The sequence below is a fragment of the Garra rufa genome, chromosome 16 (assembly GCF_049309525.1).
Source record: "Garra rufa chromosome 16, GarRuf1.0, whole genome shotgun sequence".
In the NCBI taxonomy this organism is placed as follows: Eukaryota; Metazoa; Chordata; class Actinopteri; order Cypriniformes; family Cyprinidae; genus Garra; species Garra rufa.
Window position 1 is genome coordinate 11,379,387 of NC_133376.1, and position 16,137 is coordinate 11,395,523.

A 16,137-nucleotide genomic window follows, 5' to 3' on the forward strand; every position below is an offset into this window, starting at 1 on the left:
CTATTTATATAGACATTCATGTTTATAGAAAATAGCAATTTTCAAATTCCTGATTACAGTTAATAGCAACTTGTATATAATATTCATCTATTTTGAATATGATTATAGTTAATAGCAACCTGTATATTATGCTCACAGTACATCCATCTGTAAATATTACCCATAGTTTCTCCCTGCACATGTCCCCTATAAATGCACTTATAACTTATACCTTTATCTTACACTTGCTGCTTATTGCACTCCTTGTTAGACCTAAACTGCATTTCGTTGCCTGGTACTTGTACATGTGTAATGACAATAACGTTGAATCGAATCTAATCTAATCTAATCTGAAACCAATATATCACAGTGATCATAAACAAGCACAAGGGCCTAACAAAACCTTACATCTACCACAGTTTTATCATTGGTAGTCACATAAAATATTTTAGTACAAGCATTTCAGTCAAATATACTTTATAAAATATGTCAAACTATTAACCCACGGGCAAAAAATCAACCTACAGCAGCAGTTTAAATGAAGCCAAATTCTGAGGGGAAACCACCAACTTGGCAACCCTGACATCAAGCTAAACTAGATTTTTCAAATTCATTTAATTTAATTTCTTTTAACATTTATTTTATACCAAGTAACAAAAATGTTTTAATGATCTCATGATTCCTTCACAGTGTGTACTAATCTGCAATATCTCTCTCTCTGCCTTTCTCAGGGTGTGGGATGTTGTTTCTGGTGAGGTCCTCAACACTCTGATCCATCACAACGAGGCGGTTCTCCACCTGCGCTTCTGTAACGGTCTCATGGTGACGTGTTCGAAAGATCGCTCCATCGCAGTGTGGGACATGGCGTCTGCAACCGACATCAGCCTGCGGCGCGTACTCGTGGGTCACCGTGCCGCAGTCAACGTGGTGGACTTTGACGACAAATACATTGTGTCTGCGTCTGGAGACAGAACCATAAAAGTGAGTGGGTGGGAGTGGTCAGTGGGTGGGCGAGGCTTTAGTGGCGGGTGATTGGCAGCTGTATCATCATGATGAAGATGTAGATGTAAGATTTTGCATATGTTTGCAGGTGTGGAGCACAAGCACGTGTGAGTTTGTACGGACACTTAACGGTCACAAGCGTGGCATCGCCTGCCTTCAGTATAGAGACAGACTCGTGGTCAGCGGGTCCTCGGACAACACCATCAGGTTTTTAAATTTAACGATTTGTTTTTATGTAATTATTATTTTTAGTTATTTTATTCATTGTATTTAATAAAATATATATATATATATATATAATTTTTTTTTTTTTTTTTTGGTTAAATACAGTTATAATTAAAAAACAGTAATTTCTTTATCAGCACACACACACATATATATATTAAATAAATAAATAAAATTGTGTATTGTTAAAAAAAATATATATATATATATATATATATATATATATATATATATATATATATATTAGTGGTGGGCATAGATTAATTTTTTTAATCTAGATTAAAATGGCTAATTTGAATTCTGCCGAAGGCATTCAGAATATGTGTGCTACCCAAATAATGACTAAAAGTAAGTCTTTGAGAACGGGTTTCTCAAGCCAGGTGGCGCATTAAACCAGGTTACATGTTACAGCGTACTTTTATTTTGACAGGTTGCCGTGAAGTTTCTGTGTATACAGTATGATATGATGCTAGTTTTCTCAAAAGAAACGGTAAAAGTGACACTCACAGCAGTTTTGGAGATTGAGTTTATCTGTTCATGTGAGAAGCAAAGGCCAAAAATTACCGGGAGCGTCACGTGTGTTTCAGTATGCGTGTAGTAAAAGCGCGTCTCCACCATTCAGACATACAGAGGCAAACAGAACATACCGGATTCATATTAAAACGGTCTTTTTGCATTTCAGTTTTCACAGACACTAGTCCATATCTTGATTTGAATTAAGTGACAGACCAACATTTGATTTATGAATCCAAAAATCGACGAATTTACGTGGCATTTCGCGCTATAGTAGATTCGTTTTTTATGAATGGAGGACGCGATCCCGTCTGTGTTTTGGCGGAGGAGAAAATTATTTTATAATTTTATTTATTTCTTCTGCTCACCAAGGCTGCATTTATTTGATCAAAAATATAGTATAAACAGTAGGGCTGGGTATTGTGACCAATTCGGTGATTCGATTCTTATTTTTATGGTTTCGATTCGATTTTGATTCGATTCGATATCGATTAGCTATCAATATTTCATTTAAAATGTTAGTTTTGCAGACATGGGATCCATATTTTGATATAAATGCTGGTAACTGAAACTCTCCTTCTTAAGTTTATTACTGAAATACACATCTACATTAATAATAGGGTGCACACTTTTTAACTTTTATTTTAAATGAACACTGTAACAAGAAGTCATAAATATGTGCATCCATTGTACACCATGTAAACAAACTGCAAAATGCACATTACTGTAAAAAAATAAAAAGACTAAATGTGCAACAGTGAAATCTATTAAGAACTTCAAACATGTTTAAGAAATAAAACATTTTTCTAAATTCAAAACGTTCAAAACAGGCCAATCATAATACAAAACATTCTAACTGTCCATAAAACTAACAGTTCTTAACTACAGCCATATCATTTTTGATCACCAGATTTTTCTGCAAAAAAAGCAGCTGATGGTGACACCTTCAGGACAAGAGGTGAATATTCATATCCTCTTACGTGAAGCTGAAGCATGCGCATTAAGAATCGATTTGGGGATTTCCCGAATCGATATCATTGCGTTAAATTGAAGATCGATTAAAATCGGAGAATCGATATTTTTTACCCAGCCCTAATAAACAGTTATATTATGAAATATTACTACAATTTCAAATGACTGTTGACTGAATGTATGCAAAGCTACATTTTCAGCATCCTTACTCATATCTTCTGTGTCACATGATCCTTCAGAAATCATTTTAATATACTGATTTGCAGGATTCTTTGATGAATAGAAAGTTCAAATTAACAGCATTTACTTAAAATAGAAATCTTTTGAAACATTGTAAAGGTGTTTACTGTCACTTTACGTTTACTATTAATTTAACGCATTATTTTCTTACTAGCTAAAAATCTTAGTGACCCCAATCTTTTAACCAGTATTGTGTTTATAAGAATTTATGTTCAAGGAGATATATAACAAGTACCTTATTATGGTAATTGAGGAGGTTTATGTTCCAAAAATGACAAAAAGCATCATAAAAGTGTTTATGATTGGCTATATGTGACCAAAACTAGTCATAGAGGGTCAATTTTACGAAATTGAGATTTATACATCTGAATAAAAAAACTTTCCATTTATATGTGATGGTTTGTTAGGATAGGACCATATTTGGTCAAGATACAACTATTTGAAAATCTGAGGGTGCAAAAAAATCTAAATATTGAGAAAATCACCTTTAAAGTTGTGCAAATTAAGTCCTTAGCAATGCATATTACTAATCAAAAATTAGGTTTTGATATATTTATGGTTGGAAATTTACAAAATATATTCATGGAACCTGATATTTACTTAACGTCCTAATGATTTTTGGCATAAATGTAAAATTTAGACTCATACAGTGTATTGTTGGCTATTGCTACAAATATACCCATGCTTCTTAAGACAGGTTTTGTGGTCCAGGGTCACGTATGATTTGCGTTATAAAATAAGTTTCTGAAGTCAAACAAAAGCTTTGTGTGAGAAGTCATTGCTGACTGAAAATCTTCTTATTTCCTCTGTTTTTCAGTGGTGTTTTCCTCACACAAAACTATCGTAAGCATTCTGAAGCCTTGAAATGTAGTGTACGAGTTGTATAGACTTCTGTTTGGATTTTTTTTTACGATGTTTTTGTTTTGTCCTTGACTCATTCTGCAGTCTTTATTTTTTGTTTTCCACTGAAGAGAGGAAATCATGCTGGTTTGGAATGTGTAAATGATGACAGAATTAAAAACTCTAGGTGGACTAAGACTTTAAATGCTCTATAAAACCTCTCAAATTTTTGGTTTTCCACTGAAGAAAGAAAGTCATGCAGGTTTGGAATGAGTATATGATGACAATTAAAATTTCTGGTTGAACTAACCCTATAAATGCTCTATAAAAGCTCTCAAATCTTTAACATACTTATGTGTGTGTGGTCAGACTGTGGGACATTGAGTGCGGTGCCTGTCTGCGTGTGCTGGAGGGTCATGAGGAGCTTGTGCGCTGCATCAGATTCGACAACAAGAGGATCGTGAGCGGAGCATATGATGGGTGAATAAACACTCACACAGTCACAGCACCATCTGTTTCTGACAGGCTGTTCATCTGTCGAACTGGTTAATATCAAGCAGCCATATTAACTCACCCTCACATTCTCTCTCTTCATCTGCAGGAAGATTAAAGTTTGGGATTTACAGGCAGCTCTGGATCCTCGGGCCCCCGCCAGCACGTTATGTCTGCGTACACTCGTGGTGCGTGTGAATAAAATAATCCGTTTTTTTTTTTTTTTTATTAATTTATTTTTTATTCCTATTAATATTTTTTTCTGTCATGTTCACATACGATAAATCTGAACAACCACAAGACATCACTGCAACTTTATTTATGCTGCTAGTTTGAAATAATAATTTAGCTAAATATAATTCATACTTCTCAAATAAGCAGTCACGGAATGCTACTTTAAAGTCACTTTGCCAAGCCACAGGCTACTACAAATACTAGTATTAAAAACAGGGACATGTGGGAATGTACTGACGACTCAAATGGAGTGAATTAGTTAAGCAATTCTTGTTGAAAGGGTTCATTGAAACAACTGCTTCACTAAAAGAATTGTATTCCTTGCTGTACTAATAAACAAACTTTGAACTTTTGAAACTCAAACTGATTCACTAAAAGAATCTGATTCCTAGCTGTACTATTAAACAAACTTTAAAAAAGGGTTCACTAAAATAAGTAAATTCCTAGCTGTACTATTAAATAAACTTTGAAACAAACCGATTCACTAAAAGAACTGGATTCCCAAACCGATTCACTAAAATAATTAGATTCCTAGCTATACTGTTAAACAAACTTAAAAAAAAAAACAGATTCATTAAAATAATTGTATTCCCAAACTGATTCACTAAAAGAATCTGATTCCTAGCTATTCTGTTAAACAAGCTTTAAAGCAAACCAATTCATTAAACAAATTGGATTCCCAAGCTGATTCACTAAAATAATTCGATTCCTGTCTGTACTATTAAACAAACTTTGAAACAAATTGATTCACTGAAAGAATTAAATTCCCAAACTGATTCACTAAAAGAAGTATATCCCTAGCTATACTATTAAAGGAACCGTATGTAGGATTGTGGCCAAAGCTGGTACTGCAATCACTTTCAAAATACTGTAGAACGGTGTATCCCCTCCCGCTCCCCCCTGACTCGAGGTTGCCAGCTAAGCTGCAGGAGTAGGCTGCTACAAGGAGCTTCCAATGGCAAGTGACGAGTCCTACACAGTCATTTGTTTATCTTCCATAAATTATGTTTATGCTTCACAAGAGATGTTTTGCGAAGTAATTATGTATCGCAAAAATTTACAGATGGCGATTAGCCAAATATTTCGCAAAGATGTACTGTAATACCACATTTCAGTCGGAACATAGATTGTTTTCATACCCTGCTAGTGGTGCGATATAAAGCTTTTTATGAACGCATTTAGCACGGCCGACCGTGGAAAATCCACTGTGTACGGAAGCAAAGTTAGCCAAACATAGATGAATCTTACCTGTCCAGGAGAAAATAAGCAACGTTGGCGTCTGTCTTCAAATTCTTCTCCGTTTTCAGCCGTCTCCATCTTTCAAAGGCATCTCCTATACAAATCCTTGTTTTATTTCGGACTTTGTCACGACGTATTTCTGATTCATAACGAGGTCTTTTAGGTTTCGTAACGTTATACATGTTTTATCCGACACGTTCGGCTGCAGCTGTAACAGAGATGGCAACCCAGATCACAAAACTCTACTGACTTCGTGATTGGTAGATAGCTGGAGGGTGGAGCCTCAGACCAAAACACAAAACGACAACAATAACATCAGTTGAGGGCTGCAACTCTCACTTTTAAATGACAATATCCTGGCCGGACCACTGTTGTCAGTGATATAAGTATTTGAAATGAACATGATTTCTTAATGTCTAGTGACATGTCAGGGCCATTTTATGATTAACTGACATAAATTTCTTACATACGGTTCCTTTAAACAAACCGATTCACTGAAAGAACTGGATTTCCAAACTAATTCACTAAAAGAATTAGATTCCTAGCTGTACTAGTAGAGAAACTTTTAAACAAACATTAATTAAAATAATTGAATTCCCAAACTGATTCACTAAAATAATCTGATTCCTAGCTATACTGTTAAACACGCTTTGAAGCAAACCAATTCATTAAACGAATTGGCTTCCCAAGCTGATTCACTAAAGGAATTAGATTCCTATCTGTACTATTAAACAAACTTTGAAACAAATTGATTTACTGAAAGAATTGGATTTACAGTCTGATTCACTAAAATAGTCAGATTATTAGCTATACTGTTAAACAAACTTTGAAACAAATCATTTCACTGAAAGAATTAGATTCCCAAACTTATTGACTAAAATAATTGGATTCCTAGCTGTACTGTTAAATAAACTCTAAAAAAATGTTTCAGTAAAAAAAAAAAGTGATTCCCAAACTGATTCACTAAAAGAATTGGATTCCGAGCTGTACTGTAAAACTTTGAAACAAACCGGTTTACTGAAAGAATTGGATTCGCAGACTAATTCACTAAAATAATCAGATTACTAGCTATGCTGTTAAACAAACTTTATAACAAATCAATTCACTAAAATAATAGGATTCTCAAGCTGATTCGCTAAAAGAATTTGACTCCTAGCTAAACTATTAAACAAATGTTGAAACAAACCGAATTACTTAAAAATTGGATTCACTAAAAGAAGTAGATTCCTAGCTGTACTACTAAACAAACTTTAAAAAAAAAAGAATTAAATTTTCAAACTGATTCAGTAAAAGTAGATTCATAGCTATACTTTTAAACAAACTTTGAACTTTGAAACAAATCAATTCACTGAAAGAATTGGATTCCTAGCTATACTTTTAAACCAACTTTAAAGCAAACCAATTCATTAAACAAATTGGATCCCCAAGCTGATTCACTAAAGGAATTAGATTCCTATCTGTACTATTAAACAAAGTTTGAAACAAACCGATTCACTGAAAGAATTAGATTTCCAAACTAATTCACTAAAATAATTGGATTCCTAGCTATACTGTTAAATAAACTATGTAACAAAACAATTCACGTAAAGAATTAGATTTCCAAACTGATTCACTAAAATAATTAGATTCCTAGCTATACTGTTAAACAAACTTTATAACAAATCAATTCACTAAAATAATAGGATTCTCAAGCTGATTGGCTAAACAATTTGATTCTTAGCTAAACTATTAAACAAATGTTGAAACAAACCGAAATACTTAAAAATTGGATTCACTAAAAGAAGTGGATTCCTAGCTGTACTGTTAAAAAAACTTTAAAACAAATTGATTCACTGAAAGAATTGGATTCACAAATTGATTCACTAAAAGAGTTGGATTCTCAAACTGATTCACTAAAAGAAGTAGATTCCTGGCTGTGATGTTAAACAAACTTTGAAACAAATTGATTCACTGAAAGAATTGGATTCACAAATTGATTCACTGAAAGAATTGGATTCACAAATTGATTCGCTGAAAGAATTGGATTCACAAATTGATTCGCTGAAAGAATTGGATTCACAAATTGATTCACTGAAAGAATTGGATTCACAGATTGATTCACTGAAAGAATTGGATTCTCTAACTGATTCACTAAAAGAAGTAGATTCCTGGCTAAACTGTTAAAAAAAAACTTTGGAACAAATTGATTCACTGAAAGAATTGGATTCACAAATTGATTCGCTGAAAGAATTGGTTTCACAAATTGATTCGCTGAAAGAATTGGATTCACAAATTGATTCACTGAAAGAATTGGGTTCTCAAACTGATTCACTAAAAGAAGTAGATTCCTGGCTGTACTGTTAAACAAACTTTGAAACAAATTGATTCACTGAAAGAATTGGATTCACAAATTGATTCACTGAAAGAATTGGATTCACAAATTGATTCACTGAAAGAATTGGATTCACAAATTGATTCACTGAAAGAATTGGATTCACAGATTGATTCACTGAAAGAATTGGATTCACAAATTGATTCACTGAAAGAATTGGATTCTCAAACTGATTCACTAAAAGAAGTAGATTCCTTGCTGTACTGTTAAACAAACTTTGAAACAAATTGATTCACTGAAAGAATTGGATTCACAAATTGATTTGCTGAAAGAATTGGATTCACAAATTGATTCACTGAAAGAATTGGATTCTCAAACTGATTCACTAAAATAAGTAGATTCCTTGCTGTACTGTTAAACAAACTTTGAAACAAATTGATTCACTGAAAGAATTGGATTCACAAATTGATTCACTGAAAGAATTAGATTCACAAATTGATTCACTGAAAGAATAGGATTCACAAACTGATTCACTGAAAGAATTGGATTCACAAATTGATTCACTGAAAGAATTGGATTCTCAAACTGATTCACTAAAAGAAGTAGATTCCTTGCTGTACTGTTAAACAAACTTTGAAACAAATTGATTCACTGAAAGAATTGGATTCACAAATTGATTTGCTGAAAGAATTGGATTCACAAATTGATTCACTGAAAGAATTGGATTCTCAAACTGATTCACTAAAAGAAGTAGATTCCTTGCTGTACTGTTAAACAAACTTTGAAACAAATTGATTCACTGAAAGAATTGGATTCACAAATTGATTCACTGAAAGAATTAGATTCACAAATTGATTCACTGAAAGAATAGGATTCACAAACTGATTCACTGAAAGAATTGGATTCACAAATTGATTCACTGAAAGAATTGGATTCTCAAACTGATTCACTAAAAGAAGTAGATTCCTTGCTGTACTGTTAAACAAACTTTTTGAAACAAATTGATTCACTGAAAGAATTGGATTCACAAATTGATTTGCTGAAAGAATTGGATTCACAAATTGATTCACTGAAAGAATTGGATTCTCAAACTGATTCACTAAAAGAAGTAGATTCCTTGCTGTACTGTTAAACAAACTTTGAAACAAATTGATTCACTGAAAGAATTGGATTCACAAATTGATTCACTGAAAGAATTAGATTCACAAATTGATTCACTGAAAGAATAGGATTCACAAACTGATTCACTGAAAGAATTGGATTCACAAATTGATTCACTGAAAGAATAGGATTCACAAACTGATTCACTGAAAGAATTGGATTCACAAATTGATTCACTGAAAGAGTTGGATTCACAAATTGATTCGCTGAAAGAATTGGATTCACAAATTGATTTACTGAAAGAATTGGATTCACAGATTGATTCACTGAAAGAATTGGATTCTCTAACTGATTCACTAAAAGAAGTAGATTCCTGGCTAAACTGTTAAAAAAAACTTTGGAACAAATTGATTCACTGAAAGAATTGGATTCACAAATTGATTCACTGAAAGAATTGGATTCACAAATTGATTCACTGAAAGAATTGGTTTCAGAAATTGATTCTCTGAAAGAATTGGATTCGCAAATTGATTCACTGAAAGAATTGGATTCACAAATTGATTCACTGAAAGAATTGGGTTCTCAAACTGATTCACTAAAATAAGTAGATTCCTGGCTGTACTGTTAAACAAACTTTGAAACAAATTGATTCACTGAAAGAATTGGATTCACAAATTGATTCACTGAAAGAATTGGATTCACAAATTGATTCACTGAAAGAACTGGATTCACTAATTGATTCACTGAAAGAATTGGATTCACAAATTGATTCGCTGAAAGAATTGGATTCACAAATTGATTCGTTGAAAGAATTGGATTCACAAATTGATTCACTAAAAGCATTGGATTCTTAGCTACTTTTAAACAAACTATGAAACAAACATTTGTTAAAAAAACTGTGCTTTTAATACTTTTATTTCTAGAATCCTGCAGTTTGACAAAGTGGTTTTCCCAGCACTAGGTGACTGCTGATTTGTGAATTATGAATTTTGTTTTGCGTACATTTCCATGTAGGTTAACTGAATGATCATTTCAACAGCTGAGCAATTAAAATGCTGTTGAAACATGTATGTGCGTCAGTAGCATTGCTGCGTTTCCTCCTCAACACCATAATGACGGTTTCTGACAGACCTCTGGAGTGTTTGCATGTGCGTTACTGTATGTTTTCATGCTCTTTTAAGTGTGTGTTGTCATGGTAACCTCTCGCAGGAGCATTCTGGGCGTGTGTTCCGACTGCAGTTTGATGAGTTCCAGATTATTAGCAGTTCCCATGACGACACAATCCTTATATGGGACTTCCTGAATGTCTCCACCAATGGCCAGTCGGAGAGGCGATCGCCCTCACGGACATATACATACGTCTCCAGATAGCAGGTACACACACCGCAAAGAGTTTTCAATCATTCACCAGATTTGTATTTCATTTTCAAGTTTTCTGGTTTTTGGTTTAGTTAAGCTTTAACCATGTATCGTGGTTTGTCAGAAATCCCTGATAGTCCAAAATCTGGTTCATCAAGCATGTATTTATTTAATTCTTTAATTCTGTTCAGTTTTCATTAATACAGTAGTTACATGGTTTTATTATAGTTTTTAATATTTTATTTTGTAATGTGTTATTTTATATTTAGATTTTTTTTATGGTAAAACCATAAAATGTTAAATAAATACATATTTTTAATTGGTAGTTTTATTTATCTATTTTTTTTTATTATTAAATACTTTTCTTTAGTTGTTCAGTTTCATTTTTGTTCATATTGTAGTGTTTTTTTATTTACAAATTATTTTTCATAAATGTTATATTATATTCATAATTATTTGTTAAAACTATAACATATGAAATACAAAAATGATTTTCTTTGGTAGTTAATTTTTGATTTATTTGTTCATTAAATACTTTTCTTTAGTTGTTCGGTTTCAATTTTGTTTATATTGTTGTGATTATATTTACATTTTTATTTTTATTTTATAAAACTATAGTTATATTATTTATGTTACAAGTGCAACCATAAAATATTAAATACGAAGATAATCTTCATTGGTAGTTTATTTTAAATTTTAAATTAAGTTTCACTTTTGTTCATATTTTAGTGATTATATTTACAATTTATTTTTCTTAGTTATTAAAATGCATTTAATAAAATAGCTTTTGTCTAAAATTCTATTTAGTTTTCTAGTGTTTATTGCAGTTATTTTTTATTTTATATTATATTAATTTATATTTGTATTATTTATGCTAAAACCATAAAATATTAAATACGAAAATCATTTTTGTTGGTAGTTCATTTTTAATGGATTTGTTCATTAAATACTTTTCTTCAGTTCAGTTCCTTTTTTTATATTGTAGTGGTTATTATATTCACGGTTTATTTTTCATAGTTTTTAAAATAGCTTTAGTCTACAATTCTATTTAGTTTGTGTTTAGTGTTTATTATAGATATGTTTTGTTATATTAATTAATTTATATGTAGTGGTTCAGTTTCATTTAAGTTCATATTGTAGTGGTTATTTTATTTACAATTTATTTTTCATAGTTTTTAAAAATCATTTGTTAAAATAGTTTTTGTATAAAATTTATTTAGTTTTCTAGTGTTTATTACAGTTGTCTTTTTATTTTATATTATACTAATTTATATTTATTTTATTTATGTTAAAACCATAAATTATCAAATACAAAGATCATTTTTGTTGGTAGTTTATTTTAATTAATTTGTTCATGAAATTTAGTTGTTCAGTTTCATTTTTGTTCATATTGTTGTAGTTATTATATTTACAATTTTTATTTCACAGTTTCTAAAATGCATTTATTAAATTTGATTTTGTCTAAAATTGAATTTAGTTTTCTAGGGGTTATTATAGTTATCTTTTTATTTTATATTATGTTTATTTATTTTTTTGTTAAAACCATTAAATATTAAATATAATTTTCATTGGTAGTTTATTTTTTTAATTCTGTTCATTAATTTTTTTAGTTCTTCAGTTTCCTTTTTGTTCATATTGTTGTGGTTATTATTTTTACAATTAATTTTTCATAGTTTTTTTAAATACTTATTATTAAATACTTATTTAATATTTATTAAAATAGTTTTTGTTTAAAATTCTATTTGGTTTTCTAGTGTTTATTATAGTTATTGTTTATGTTCTATGATATTAATTTATATCACGTTAAAACCGAAAAGCATTAAATACAAAGATCATTTGTGTTGGTAGTTTATTTTTTATTTATTTGTTTATTAAATTCTTTAGTAGTCCGGTTTCATTTTAGTTCATATTATTCACAGAATTTATTTTTCATAGTTTTTAAATTGCATTTAGTGTTTCTAGTGTTATCCTTTTATTTTAAATGAAATTTATTTAAATGCATATTATTTATGTTAAAACCTTTAATTATTAAATACGAAAAGTTTTTGTTGGTAGTTCATTTTTTATTTATTTGTTCAATAAATACCTTTCTTTACTTGTTCAGTTTAATTTCTGTTCATATCGTTGTGGCTATTATATTAAAAAGTATTTTTCATAGTTTTTAAAATGCATTTGTTAATATAGTTTATCTATTTATTTATCTTTCATATTGTAGTGGTTATTATATTTACAATTAAATTTTCATAGTTTTTCAAATGAAAAGTGTCTGTCTAAAATTCTGTTTAGTTTTCTAGTGTTTATTATAGATATCGATATATAATTTATAATTATATATTTTGGTTAAAATTTTGTCTAAAATTCTAAAATTTAATTTTGCGAATTTAGTTTTCTAGTGTTTATTAGAGTTATCGCTTTTATATATTATATTGTATTAAAACCTTAAAATAGTAAATACAAATAATGTGTTGGATTTTTTTTTTTTATTTGTTCATTAAATACTTTTCTTTACTTGTTCGATTTCATTTTTGTTCATATTGTTGTGATTGTTTTATTCACACGTTTATTTTTCAGTATTTTAAAAATGAATTTATTAAATTATTTCAATCTAAAATTTTATTTAGTTCTCTAGTTTTAATTATAGTTATCTTTTTATATATATATATTATTTATGTTAAAACCGTAAAATATTAAAGATAGTTTTCATTGGTAGTTTATTTTCTATTTATTTGTTCATTAAATATCTATATGTTTTAATAATGTTTGTAGTCATTATTATATTTGCTATTTTTTTTTTTATTGGTTCAAAAATGGTCTACATTTTTGCTATAAATATACTTTCATATTATATTGTTTGTTATAGTTTCTTGTCTTTATTTTATACATGTTATTTTGTATCATTTATTATAAAACCCTTTCATTTATTAAATAAGAGCATTTTTCTTTTGTAGTATTTTTTTAATTTATCTCATTTTTGTTTATATTGTAGAGGTCATGTGCTGTAATTTATATATTTTTTTTATTGTTTTAATTTATTTGTATTTGTTTTTGTCTATAATTTTATTTCATAGCCATTATATTATTACATTATGTTGTTTTAAATTTTGTTATTAAATTAAATTATAAAATATTAAATATGATTTTTTTATTTATTTATTTGGATATTTATTAATCGATTAATTAATTGTCTCATCCATTCAGGTGCCTCTTCTATGTGCCAGTGTGTCCTGGGAAAGCTGAGAGCTGATTGGTTGTTGGCCACGTCCGTCGCAGAATGGTGCCTAGGGATCCGCCTCCTCTTCTCTGTCTGACTATAAAGTTGAACACACACAAACGTACACAGATTCATGCTTTGCCAAACACACACAAGCCACACTAAAGATTCAAACACTCACACCATTGGGTTTCAGCACTGTTCTGCTTTATCTAATGGGGAAAAGACAAGCACAATCACACACACGGACGTTCAACAGCTTCAAACCGTATCTGTACTATCACTGCTGCTCAAATAACCTGAAAATCTGCACTACTAATAGCTCATATCCACACGGGGATCACTGAAGCTGGGACTCTAGGAGTGACGTACGGATGAAGGACAGGGAAACGAGACTTTTTGGGAACTGCTGTGCGAGAGAAATGGACTCGGATGGTAGCAAACTCTCGCTGAAATGAAAGGAAAGGTTTAGGACGTCTGCCGCCTTTGGTTTTCATGCCACTTCTCTCTTCAGGACCAGGGACACACGTGTTTTTCAGGATGACGGCGTGAAGCGGAGGTCCGTCTGCATGCATGCGAGGATCAGCTGGGTGACTGTCTGCTCTGATGCCTCTCTTTCCCTATCGTCTCTCTTTAGTTTTTATGATTTTGTGTTTTTTTTTCTATTTAATTGGCCTCTCCCATCTCTCCCGTGCTAGGCATTGTATGTCTTTGTCACTCAATGTCTGGTTTGATTTCTCTCTGCCTGCTTGCTCATCGAGGGCTGAATCTAGTTGTAAACAAAAATGTCTTGTCAGATTGTGTTGTATATTAAAAAAAGAGGTTTTTTAAGAAAAATATTGTGAATAAAGTACTTGACCATGCTTGATGTTTTGCTCTAAGGCCTGAAACTTCTTGTGGTTCAAATGCAATTGCATTTCGCTCTGCTTAGTTTTTGTCTTTCAGGTGAGCTGCTGTCGCGACGGACCGAAGGTTTGAAGAATCTTCCTGAGCAGGTTAGTTAAAGTTAATTAAGCTGTTGACATGTACCTGAATAATAACATTTGTTTTAAAGTCACAGACATGGAGTTACTTTCACAGTGGTGCAAATCACGCAAGAGCGATTTTGAATTAGATTATTTTTATATATTTTTTTGGTTTTCTTTTGAATTGTAGTAAAGTTCTAGTAGTTTTGTTGCGTTTGTCAGTTCATTATTTTATAATTTATTACAATGATTTAGTTATTTTAGTATTTAAGAGAGGTTGGCTTGTTTTTTTATGTTTTATTTAGATTCATTTTAATTATATTTCAAGTAATTAAAATATTATTTATATATATATATATATATATATATATATATATATATATAATTTTTTTTTTTTTTTTTTTTTTTTTTTTTTTTTTACCCTGATATAATCTTTTAGATGCCATGGACCACCAAATTATTTATTTATTTACTTTTCTATTTTAATTTTTAATATATTTGTTTAATTTAGTAATTTTGTTGCATTTGTCAGTTTATTATTTTATATATTTTAGTTTGTTTGTTTGTTTGATTGTTTATTGTTTTAGTGCTAGAGGAACTAGCTGAAATAAAATATATACTTTTTTGTGTTTATTATATTTCAAGTAATTATTATTATTTTTTATGATTTCTTGTTAACTATAATAACCCTGATACTTAGAGCAGGGGTTTTCAATCTTTTAGATGCCATGGACCACCAAATTATTTATTTATTATTTAATATTTTAATCTGAATTTTAGTGAAAGTTGTAGTCTTTTTGCATTTGTTTAGTTTATTTTACTATTTTTGATGTATTTATTTTTGTATGTTCTGTTTTAATTTGAATTTTAAGAGTTAATTTTAAATGTTTTAGAAATTGTTGCATTTATCAGTTTATTTTATTGTTTTTTTTTTCTGTTTTAATTTGAATTTTAGTAAAAGTTTTAGTAATTTAGTTGCATTTGTCAGTTTATTTTATTCTTTTTTGTTCTTTTTTTTTTTAATTCTCTGATTTAGAATTGTAGTGAAGGTTTTAGTCATTTTGTTGCATTTGTCAGTTTATTATTTTATTTTTGCTTATTTAATTATTTTTCTATTTTCTATTTTAATTAGAATTTTAGTAAAAGTTTTAATTTTTTTTTGCATTTGTTAGTTTATTATTTTATTATTTTTATGTTTATTTATTATTTTATTTATTATTGTCTTTATTTATTTATTTATTTATTATTTGTGTTTATGTTTTATTTTGGTTAATGTTTATTATATTTCAGGTAATGAAAATATTCTTTATGGATTTATTTAACAGTAATAACCCTGATACTTAGAGCAGGGGTTGTCAATCTTTTAGATACCATGGACCACCAAATTATTTATTTATTATTTAATATTTTAATCTGAATTTTAGTAAAAGTTGTAGTCATTTTGTTGCATTTGT

General features: G+C 29.9%; 2 protein-coding genes across 3 annotated transcripts in view; one reads left to right on the plus strand and one right to left on the minus strand.

Annotated features, from left to right (window-relative positions):
• Positions 1-14,586, plus strand: part of fbxw11a (F-box and WD repeat domain containing 11a) — a 36,577-nt gene extending 21,991 nt beyond the window's left edge. For both annotated transcript variants that reach the window (XM_073820512.1, XM_073820511.1), the window contains 6 exons: positions 711-960; positions 1,070-1,188; positions 4,141-4,251; positions 4,373-4,451; positions 10,358-10,522; positions 13,706-14,586. In XM_073820512.1, coding sequence (XP_073676613.1) covers positions 711-960; positions 1,070-1,188; positions 4,141-4,251; positions 4,373-4,451; positions 10,358-10,519 — 721 coding nt within the window. In that variant the 3' untranslated portion in view covers positions 10,520-10,522; positions 13,706-14,586. The remainder of the gene's footprint in view (positions 1-710; positions 961-1,069; positions 1,189-4,140; positions 4,252-4,372; positions 4,452-10,357; positions 10,523-13,705) is intronic.
• fgf18a (fibroblast growth factor 18a) overlaps positions 14,042-16,137 on the minus strand; it is a 26,316-nt gene continuing 24,220 nt past the window's right edge. Inside the window, exon 5 of the mRNA XM_073820151.1 lies at positions 14,042-14,167. Coding sequence (XP_073676252.1) covers positions 14,042-14,167 — 126 coding nt within the window. The remainder of the gene's footprint in view (positions 14,168-16,137) is intronic.